Source organism: Galeopterus variegatus, unplaced genomic scaffold, assembly GCF_000696425.1.
Source record: "Galeopterus variegatus unplaced genomic scaffold, G_variegatus-3.0.2 Scaffold899, whole genome shotgun sequence".
NCBI classification, from domain to species: domain Eukaryota; kingdom Metazoa; phylum Chordata; class Mammalia; order Dermoptera; family Cynocephalidae; genus Galeopterus; species Galeopterus variegatus.
In genome coordinates this window covers 188,567-200,055 of record NW_007727010.1, presented here as the reverse complement: position 1 = coordinate 200,055, position 11,489 = coordinate 188,567, and the positions used below count along the sequence as shown (strand labels likewise).

At 35.8% G+C, this 11,489-nt stretch overlaps 1 protein-coding gene across 1 annotated transcript in view; it reads right to left on the bottom strand.

Annotated features, from left to right (window-relative positions):
* Positions 1-11,489, bottom strand: part of CSTF3 (cleavage stimulation factor, 3' pre-RNA, subunit 3, 77kDa) — a 72,753-nt gene that overhangs the window by 18,389 nt on the left and 42,875 nt on the right. Inside the window, exons 4-8 of the mRNA XM_008573303.1 lie at positions 3,476-3,508; positions 2,985-3,082; positions 2,005-2,071; positions 1,890-1,924; positions 1,634-1,760 (exon numbers count right to left, since the gene is read on the bottom strand). Coding sequence (XP_008571525.1) covers positions 1,634-1,760; positions 1,890-1,924; positions 2,005-2,071; positions 2,985-3,082; positions 3,476-3,508 — 360 coding nt within the window. The remainder of the gene's footprint in view (positions 1-1,633; positions 1,761-1,889; positions 1,925-2,004; positions 2,072-2,984; positions 3,083-3,475; positions 3,509-11,489) is intronic.

The window sequence follows — 11,489 nt, the reverse complement described above, 5'->3', positions numbered from 1 at the left end:
ATACAATGTGGTTGATTATTGTGGCCAATTACCGAATCCTCCCTCCCTCCCCCATCTCCCCCCTCCCTCCGAACAATGTCCTTTCTACCAGAAATTTTTAAAGATAGGAATCATTTGGAAAATGTCAATTATTTCACATAAAATTCCACTGATAAAGAATAATGTACAGATTCATCTGGGAGAATAGCCATGGTTCAACTTTAATAGCCCTTTCTAACTAGGTCTGGCTGACCAGTTAGCTCAGATGGTTAGAGCATGGTGGTGGTAAAACCAAGGTCAAGGGTTCAGATCCCTGTACTGGCCAGCTGCCCCCCCCAAAAAATAAATTATAAATAAATAAATAAAAAGGGGAGTCTAACTAGGTCTGAATAACTTTTAAAAAATGGGGGGGGGGGTAGGAAGGAAAGATAAACATTACCACTCATGCCTAGTTCTCAAGACCCTTTCATGAGATCAAAACAATCTTCACATAATACTAATTATTTGCCTCGCTCATGTATATACAATGGAGTTTTCCAGAGGCTATATGAAGTTCAATATCACAACAGAAAGAATTTAGAAGCAGATATGAAAACCTGGCTGTCTTCTATTAAGATAGCTGTTAAAGAGATGTGTGGGCCGCCCCTGTGGCTTGCTTGGGAGAGTGTGGTGCTGATAACGATGAGGCCACAGGATGGGATTCTATATAGGGATGGTCGGTGCGCTCACTGGCTGTGCATGGTGCAGACCACACCGTGCTGAGGGTTGCGATCCCCTTACCAGTCAAAAAAAAGAGAGAGATGTGCAAAATATAAAACAATGCCACTCTTCTCACTAATTTTTTCTGGGAAAATATAGTGGTTTTCTTTAATGCTACTTAATATTAAAATGTTAAGGGGTTTACTATTGTTATTTTTAAGTGATTAATATATATCATGAAAATTTCTCAGTTTTAACTTCTAATATGCTAAATATTGATAGACAAAAGCCACATTAAAAATAAAAGTTCTTTGTGGCCTTCAATAATTTTTAAAATCCCAAGACCAAAAAGTTTGAGAACCACTGCTCTAGCCCATGAGCAAACAGTTTCACTAACCTATCCAGTTCTTCCAAATCACAATGCACATATGAGGAACTTGCTTTTAATGAGAGTTTATTTGGCATGTACGTTTACATAAGTGGGCTGATGAGTTCAGCTGGTTAAAGTATATGAATGACACAAAGATCTTGGCTTGCAGCACCACATTTCAAAAACTGAGACCAATAATCACATCACCATAATAAGGTTAAAGCAGTACATAATAACTGATCATTCTACTGGAAAAATAATTCCCAAAAGGTATTGCTTCATAGGTCAATGGCAATTGTGTATATTAATGTGTGGATACAGCCTAGAATAAAAATAGTTTTAAAAGAATAGAGTATTAGAGAATACTAATACAGAGTATTAGAAAAATAACAACACTAATACAGAGACTCTCAAAATCTTGCAAAAACATTGGAAGTAGTTCTTTCATTACAGTCAATATAAAAACAATGTGCAACATTGATATCCAGGTACCAGATACTAGAAAGTCTAGAATCCACAAAGCTACAATGTATAAAAATTCAAATGGTTTGGTTTATAATAATAAACTACTCTGGTCTAATTTACCTCTTCATATTTGTTATAGTCTCTCCAGAGCTGTTCAATGTTGATCATTGGATTAACACAACCTCGTTGATAAACTCTTCGGACAGCTGTTATTCTCTGATTTTCTGCATAAGATCCAACAGCTTCCCTGAGATTGTATAAGAAATGCCATCAATTATAGCTAAACCAACTATTTATATGAAAAAAAACTATAAAAATACACACACAAAAAGAGAAAAAAAACAACACACAACACACACGCACACAAAATACTTACACGCCTTTTAGGAAATTGATGTAATCCACCCAGATCTAAGAAATAAAATAAAATGTTAATATCTTTGTTGATATTTTCAAATTTAAGTGTGTGTATTAAAAAATTTTAACTCTACCTGATAGGACATAATTTCCATTCCAATTTTATCCAGTGCAAAGTCATATGCTTGAGCCATTTTTTCTCTGAAATAAATGTGAAAGACTTGTTTTTTGTTATTAAAAATTATCTACAACTAAAACAGAACTTATCATGATCAGAACAGCATTTGAATCTTTCTATGAACAAAAATGAAAAACATTTTTGTAAGTATATACAGAAGATAGTTACTTTATGTTATGCTTGCAATGTCATTAATTTATGTACTTTGTATCATTTATCTAGTGCTTGTGAGCTTATCAATGATAAGGCCCCTATCTTACTTATCTTTATAGTCTTTAAGTTGCCTAATTTTATAAGTAGCAAATTCAAATGTGGAAATATGTGGTTCTCTCACTAAGGTGGTAAGTTGTGAGACACATTTACCTGTGAAGTAAAATTTAGAGAGAAAGAACTTTCTCTTCAATATAAGACAATAAAGTATAATCAGGAAAAGATAATAAAGATAGAATTTTAGTCCTAGAAATAACTTGCCTGTTTGTTATGTACAAAAATAGCATCTGGGAAGGTCCGTTATTTAGATTCAGTGGAGACGGGCAGTTGGGTGTAAGACATAGTGGGGAAGTCAACTATACAATAGTCAAAGATGCCTTAGATCACTCAAGTAGCACACTGCATTGTGACCTGCCAAGAATGGTATCAGGACAAGTATAAAGATGCTTTTTTAAAAAGTTAGACTACAAGGCAGTCAACAAAGTGGTGTTGCAAATATATTGTGTTTCAATATAGAAGAGCTTGGGTGATGGAATTCTCCAGAGTGAGACTGCCAGTGGCTTTTTTTGAAGCACTTTTTCCGAGGTTACTGATTTCTTGGAAAATCCTGGCTTTTCAAATCTTTATGTCTCTTCCTACCTGGAGCTAAGAGAAGGTGTGAGTTTATGTGAAATGGACTGTGTGCCTAGAGATGACTTGCATTCTTAAGATCCTAATTTCACTTACTTGTAACTTGGTAGTTTACCCTTGGTTTCTCGGACATATGAAAGATAACACTTCCATAAATCAATGTGCAAAACCTTCATAAGGCATCTCTGAAATAGCTTTAAGTGCAAGAAAATATTATCAGAATCCAGTTAAATAAATTTCACAGGTACATGGATGAAATGGAACATTAAAAAAACAAATTCAGCTCCTTTCATGAATTTATCTTCTTACAAATAAAAGGCAAATAGTTCTCTCCTGTTTTCAGTTTAGACAAAATCATTCTCATGACTTTGGTCAGTAGAGTATAATTATTTTCTTTTCCTTTTCCAAAAATGTTATGATGAACATTTTTAAGCATATGAAAAAACTGAATAAGTACAATGAACTCTTATATAATCACTACTTAGATTCAATAATTGTTAACATTTTACTATATTTGCCTTATATATATTAAATCTTAAGTTAAGCTTCAGCATAAAATTCAAAATATATTCTTTAAGAGGACTCACCTTTTCAACCTTGTCATAATTTTTAGCTTTAATCTAAGAGAAAGAGAAAAAATATAGGATTAACATTCACCCTTTTAAGAGTATCAGAACTATTTCTGAACTTTTGAACAATTTTTTGGACGAATTTTTAACTGTCCTTGCAGATTCATCTCTACACTTTCCTATTAAATTTGTTCTTCAAAAAGAACAAATAATAAAAGTTTGAACCCAACATGGATAATGTGCAATGTAAACATGCCTTGTGTAAATTGATTCTATATGGACAGATTTTCACACACACCTCATTTACACTGAAATTTTGTGATTTCAAAATTTTGTGAAATAGTCACCAGATGAACACAGATATACAAGACCTACCCAAAAAGGGCTTTATGTATCTACTGAAGACAAAAGCTTTACTTTCCCTGAATAGCTACTACTAGAACAATCTAAGTAGAGAAGCAAAAAAAGAAGACTTGTAAATTTTGACTACACATAAATATTCAGTCACTTAGTCAACCTATTGTATTGCAGGCACTGTGCTAGGCATTGAGGCTACCACAGAGAACAAGACAGGCATGGTATGCCCCTGCCTTCACAGAGCTTACATAAGAGATTATGGTAAATGCTAAGATGGGGGAAGTTCAGGGTGGTATGGTAGCATTTAGGAGAAGCAAAAACCTCAGAATTGGTGAGTTGCAAAAGACTTCCTGGAAAAAGTTAAGATCTTAAGGAAAAGGTGCTTGGTAAGGAAAAGGAAGAGTTATTCCAGGCAGGAGGAGTAGCATGTCTATCATTTACCTGATAGGTAAATAAATATTTTGGTTGGTCAGAGAAATTTTGGCTTGTGGTCCTCTTCTCTCAAGAGAAATTTACCGTTTTCTGGCTTAAGGTGCTGCAGATGGAAATGCTGATGACAGTCTTTTTTTCTTTTACCTATAACTTGCTCTTTCTCTCTGGAACTTGTAAATTTTTACCTTGATCTTCAGAGTTCATAATTTTGCCATGATAAGCCTAAACATAGGTCTTTGCTATTTGAGGCAGTTTAGCCAAGGCTCTGGAGTTAAGACTTCTTAGGTTCACATTCTGGCTATCCAGTTAATGTCTCTTCCTCATCTGAATTAGGGGGGAAATGGTACCTATTTTGTATGGCCATTCTGGGACTCAATGAGTTAATAAGTGTGAGGTCTTTAGATCATTGCCTAGCAGCACTCAGTAAGTGTCATTTATTATTATTACCACGAATTCTGCTTTTAATTCTGCATGCCCTTTGAACCTAGACTCAAGGTTTTTTTTTTAAGCTCAAGAATTTTCTTCTTTTTAAAATATTCTCTTTATTTCTTCCTTTTTCTCCTTATAGAATTCTTACTACACACGATAGGTCTCATGGTTCTATCCCTTAAAAAAAATCTATCTTTATCCTTTCTTTGAATTTTTGCTCAAGGCTTTAAAATACTTTGTCCACTAGATTCTCCAGGCTGTTAAGTCTCCATGTGACCATTCTCCTCCATTTAACCTATTGCTGTATGTGATTCTCAAATAATTGTTTATGGCTTTAGAAGTTTTTTTTTAATACTGTACTTTGAATGTTCATATTATTTCGCTCCAGTTGTTTTTTTCCTCAAGCAGCTCTATTTGGTTGAGGGCCTGTACTGACAGTTTTATTTTATATTCTTTTCTGGTTGCTGGATCCTTAGATGTGCTGTTATTCTTTCTGTCTACTCGCTGAAACTGTGTTGGCAGTCCTATAGTACAAATCGACTCCTTCTTTGCCATGACAGCTGTGTAGCAAGTGTAGGCAGCAAACAGGCTGCTGCTAGTCCTCTGCCAAGGAATCAGAAAGAAGTCTCTGCTCAAGAGGAGGGAGGACTCAGCCTGCCTGTTCAGTTCCTTTTTGGTTTCCTGGTGGCCAGGCTGATGTCAACATTCTTCTGACATAGAAAGGCAGTTGAAGTGTTCCAAGTATTTCTGTGGTTCAGCTTCTTAGTCCTTGCCTAAGCTCTCTACCAGCCTTCTTCCTTGAGACTCCCACAGAACCTGAGCTTTTCTTGCATCCAGTGCTTGGCTCAGTAGAGGTAAATAGGCTGAGTTGAGAGTCGGATTGAAGTGGAATGAGTTTAAGTCACCAGCTTCCCAATGCAGGTGAGATTATACATAATTGTTACAACTGCTCAAGAAAACCAAAACCACCTGTTGGTTTTGGCAAAATTGGCAAAGAATATGAATATGCAGTTCCCAGGAGAAAATACAAATGGTTAAAAACCATATAACAATATGTAAAAAATTTCAAAGTGGGAAAGACAAATTAAAATATCATTTTATACTCATCAGAATGATAAAAACTTAGAAGTATATTAACATTGCTGAAGCTATTTAAGAAAAAGGGATTTTATACATTGATGGAGGAAATATGAATTGGTACAGCCTCTATGGAAAACCATTGGTAACAGCTATTCAAATAAAAAATATGTATTCCATAAAAATAAAATCACCAGGATATAAAGGTATTTATATCCTATGTATACAGTTATTTACAGCTGACTTTGTAGTAACAAAAAAATTAACAAAGTAAATACCTGTCAATAGGAAAATGGTTAATAAGTTACAGTACACCCATAACATGGAATATTATATACCCATATAAAATGAATTAGAACTATAACAAGTAATCAGGAGGTAGTGCCACATGATCTTAATTGAGTGAAAAAATATAATAAAAATATGTATAATACATCCTTATAAAACAATGACCAAAAATAAATCCTATATGTAGTTTAGGCATGATTTTATGAGCATGGAGAAAAATATCAAAAACACACAAGGTTGTTAAACATAAGTATAGTAGGCAGTGTGATATGGGTGAAGAAAAGAATAGAGACGAGAAAAAAGAGATTGTAATACAAGTATATGATCTCACTTGTGCATTTCAGTAAAAATTTTGTCTACATATGTGTAAGAAATATAAACCAAAAAAAAGGTTAAAAAGTTTTACCTTTTTGCCCCCACACAAATTTGTCCTGTATCTTTGATTCATCAATTATTTCTTTAATTGGTATTAGTCTAATAAATATATGTAGAAAAAGACATTTTTGATAAGTACAGGAAGACACTCTGGCCTTTCTGTACACGACCACTGACTGTCATTCATTAATTCAACCAATAGATATTATTTGAGAGCCCCTCTACAGAGCCAACACTGGCTGGCATTACCACAGCAGCTATAATCTCATTTTTTTAAAACAACATTCATTTAAAAGAATAATTTCAAAAAATTATCATCAATTTGCTTTGGAGATAAGATCTGCAGTGTAATAAAATGAACTGAACACTTCATATTTCTAGTCCTTTGATAATTTCCACAATTATTTCCTGAGCATCAATTGGTTATTAATTACCTTTTGGAACTAAAGCTATCCTCTGAGCAATTGTCAGAACTAATGATCACTTACAGTAGATTAATTTTCTAAGGTGTAAACTTTGTCAGAATAAGAGTTCTAATAGGGCCGGCCAGGTGGCGCACTGGAGAGTGCGCCGCTTGGGAGTGTGGCAGCGCTCCCGCCGAGGGTTCGGATCCCATGTGGAGACCGGTTCCCGCTCACTGGCTGAGCGCGGTGCGGGCGCAACGCCGAGGGTTGCGATCCCATTGCCAGTCAGTAAAAAAAAGACAAAAAGGAAAAAAAAAAAAAGAGTTCTAATAAACCTTTGACTAACTGTGGACATGTGTTTGTAACAGTTTAGATTAGCCATGCCCTTTTCTTGAAATTTTTTTTTTTTTTTTTTTAAAGAAGACCGGTAAGGGGATCTTAACCCTTGACTTGGTGTTGTCAGCACCACACTCTCCCAAGTGAGCTAACCGGCCATCCCTATATGGGATCCGAACCCGTGGCCTTGGTGTTATCAGCACCGCACTCTCCCAAGTGAGCCACAGGCTGGCCCTTTTCCTGGAATATTTTTATGTGGGGATCTAACGAAGCCACATTTATCTGTTCAAAAATAAATTCCGTTTTCCTAACCAATGTTAAAAGATTTTTCATGTTTCATTGAACATTTTATGAAATATTGGTGTAAATGCCTATAAAATTAACATTTTCTTTTTTACCAGAGAAATAACATCATTTTTTTTTTCCTTTTTGTCCTTTTTCGTGTCCGGCAACGGATCGTAACCCTCAGTGTCGCGCCCGTACCGGACCGGGACTGGCAACGGGATCGCAACCCTCGGTGTTGCTCCCACACCTCGCTCAGCCAGTGAGCAAGAACCAGTATGTATGTGGGATCCGAACCCTCGGCGGGAGCGCCACTGTGCTCCCAAGCGGCGCACTGTAGCAGTGCGCCACCGGGCCGGCCCGAGAAATAACATCATTTTAACTGATTTCCTCAAACTCTATTTTTTTCTTTATCCTATGGGAAAAAAAAAAACTCCCATAACATCAGAATTTTTTAGAAGTATGTTGCTTTTTAAGTTGTCAGTTGTAGAATCAGTAGTAACCGTACAATTAACTTGAAATAGTTCAAAAACATTTGATAAGTGAACCCACCTCACAATTCTATAGCGGAAAATCAAGAAGCAAGAAAATCTAAAGGAGAAAGTAAGCCTCTATATACTTCCTTTAGATTTTCACACAACAGCCATCTGGGACAAGTCAGTGCCTATGTTTTCAGACAGTACCTGACAGAGGCAGGGCTAGGAGCCATCAAAAGTGAGTTCATATGGCATTTGCTAACCATAAGTGTGATGAATTGCAGACCCACATTCCTAATTTGTTCCCTGCCTCTTTTCTACTCTAAAGAATAGCACCTGCACTTTTGAGGGATTTAAAGACAACCAATTTAAATTCGAGTTTGAAATGCAGCTGAATGATTCTGCTTGTCTTAAATATCCAAAAAGCTTAGCCCTAATCCTGAAATCTGAAGGCAAATGGAATCCTACATGTAAACCCCATATTCCATTCATTTACTTCTTCACTGCTCTTCAGATGCTCTCTAATCCACTATGCCCTGAAAAACATGTCTTGGGAGATTACAGGATGTAAATTTTAAAGAATTTGGGAAATACTGAAGAATGGCATTTTAAGATCTATGAATAGGTTTTTAAGTTGCTGGAGCAGTTGCTGAACGTTTTCCTTTCCACCACCCAACTCCCAATTTTAAGACAAACATATCAAGAAAGGAGTGTCTGCAAATAAATTCATTTTTATTCAACAAATAACAGTGCTTACTATGAGACAAGCCCTTTTCTAGCATTGAACACAGTGGTGAATTAAGCTGAATCTTGTAACTCATGGAGTTATATTTTAGTTATATTTCAGTGGGGGAGTAAGGTAAACAACTAAGTAGTTAATTTGTAGTTTTTGCTTATCTATACTTCCCAATTTTCCCTACAACAAATTGTGCTTTTTTTCTGTAACTTATAATTTTCCTATTAATATAGATATAAATGTATACGTACACATACATATACACTGATTTAGATTTAATAGGGTGGCCATAATCTGTTGATGTCCCATAAATTTTCAGTCCTCCGGGCACTTAAATGTGTCACAAAATTAAGTATTTGTTAAATATGAGTAGAAACTGTAGACCACTGTGAGGTGTAGTCTCATTATGACTGAAATTAAAATATGCTAAACAAAAATATGATTACCTTCAGCTTTGATTCTTTGTACTATTAAGTATTAATTAACCTTCCACTTCCCTAAGCCAGTTAAAAAGTATGTCATGTGTCCTTAGGATTTACCAAGTGAATATGGACCCAAATCGTATTAAAGAGCTTATAATCTAGTTGGAAAAATAAAACTAAAGTTGGAACAATACAGGACTGAATTTAAATTTGAATTATTTTGTATATGCTCCATGCCCTATAAAATTCAGAGGAAAAGTAGCCCCCTGCAAAATTATCAAGAGAAGCGTCACCGAAAAAATAGAATCCAGTACAACAAGCAAACAGAAAGAACACTGTTGGGTGGGAGGAGGGAGGGGGGTTTCGGTAATGGGCCACAATAATCAACCTCATTGTATATCGACAAAATAAAAAAAATAAAAAAATAGAATCCAGGCCATTCATGGGAAGAGGGGTTTGCACAAGCCAACAAAATAACATTTTTGGTAGAATGGTGAAGGCATCCAAGGCAAGAAAGAGTATGTACTAGAAAAATAGTTTGGCTAATTGTGGTGAAGGTGCATTACAGAGGGCATAAAAAGCCAGGCAGAAGTCATGTGTTATAACATGAAGGCAAAGGGTTCAAATACCCGCAGCAGCCAGCCGACACAAAAAAAAAAAAAAGGAAAAAAAAGAAAAAAAAAAAAACCAAGCAGAGTTATACATGATAAAGAAAATCTGAATGACACTTGAGGATTTTCTGGCAGGTGAATAACAATTATTAAAGCGGAGAAAAGGTGGCTTATCAGTAGGGTGGGAAGAACAGAGGAGGGTTTTAGTGCTGTGGGTGAGGCAAGCCTGTATTAGCTATAAGAATAGCTAAGATGCTGTTGTCATCCTTAAGTGGGGCAATATTGACCTGGGCTTTGGGGAGGGAGAATAGAGAGAAAAAGCCAGTAAGGTAGAGGGAAAAACAGAGGTATTTTTTTTTACATGGGAATCAAAAATGAAAAATATTTTAAGAGTTGCTGTACAGTAAAGTTTACTTGTCATTAGGTTTATGGAGACAACTCAGGTAGAAATTGTCTGACTGAAGTCAGGAGATAAGGGACTGGTTTCAAATAAGACAGTGGGATCGAACATGTGTATTTAAGTCATTTGTAAAAAAAAAAAAAGTTTATATATACCTAGGGCATATAATACCTAACACATTAAGTATATTCTCTGTTCAAGTATATTCTCTGGAACAGAGAATATACAGACAAGCAAAGACTCATTTCTCGAAAATATCCATACCCAGGCACACAAAAGGAAGAGAACCCCAATGAGTACTTGAGATAAGAAGAGAAACAGGATACAATCACGTTTAAGAAATCAAAGAGGAACATTATAGAAAAAAGAGACATGGTGAATGGTGGGATATGTCACAGGTCAAAAGGAATAAGGATATAGAAAAGATCAGTGGATCCAGCAATAAGAAAGTCATTGCTTATTTATTACATTTAAAAGTTGAAGCAATTCAACTTAGAAGTTGAAAGTGACAAAATACTAATACTAGCAGGATTTATTAAATATGAGGATACTTTAAAAGTTCGTGGACAAATTTGTGTTATTTTTTCATTCTATTTTTCCATGAATTTTTTGAAGTAAAGTACTCTTGTACAGTACTTAATGTATGTAAGCACTACTCCACGAGTTTATATGTACTAACTCATTTAATCCTTAGAACAACACTCAGGAAAAGTACTATTATTCCCCACTTCAAGATGAGAAAACCGAGGCACAGGGAGGTTTAGTACCTTATCCAAGATCACACAACTGAATTCTTAAACACTACACTATACTGTTGTCCATATAATGAGCACAATAAATGGATGAGGATGTTCTTCAAAGGAGTACTTATAATACAGAAAATTTGGGACCCTAAATGACCAAAAGCAGAATGATTAAATAAACTGTGCTTTGTATAAACAATGGAATGGGTTTTATATATAGATATACACACAACACACACACATATTAAACTTTAAAAGCAATGATGTATATTTAGAATACTGAATGGAAACATACCTATGATATTTTATTAAAAAAGTAGAATTTTAGGGCCGGCCCGGTGGCGCACTGCTACAGTGCACCGCTTGGGAGCATGGTGGCGCTCCCGCTGAGGGTTCGGATCCCACATACAGACTGGTTCCTGCTCACTGGCTGAGCGAGGTGCGGGCGCAGCACCGAGGTTTGCGATTCCGTTGCCGGTCCCGGTCCGGTACGGGCGCGACACTGAGGGTTGCGATCCATTGCCGGACACGAAAAAAGACAAAAAGGAAAAAAAAAAAAAAAGTAGAATTTTAAAAATATAGGACTGGCCAGTTAGCTCAGTTGGCTAGAGGCTGGTGTTATAACACCAAGGTCAACAATACCCTGTACCAGCCAGCTGCCAAA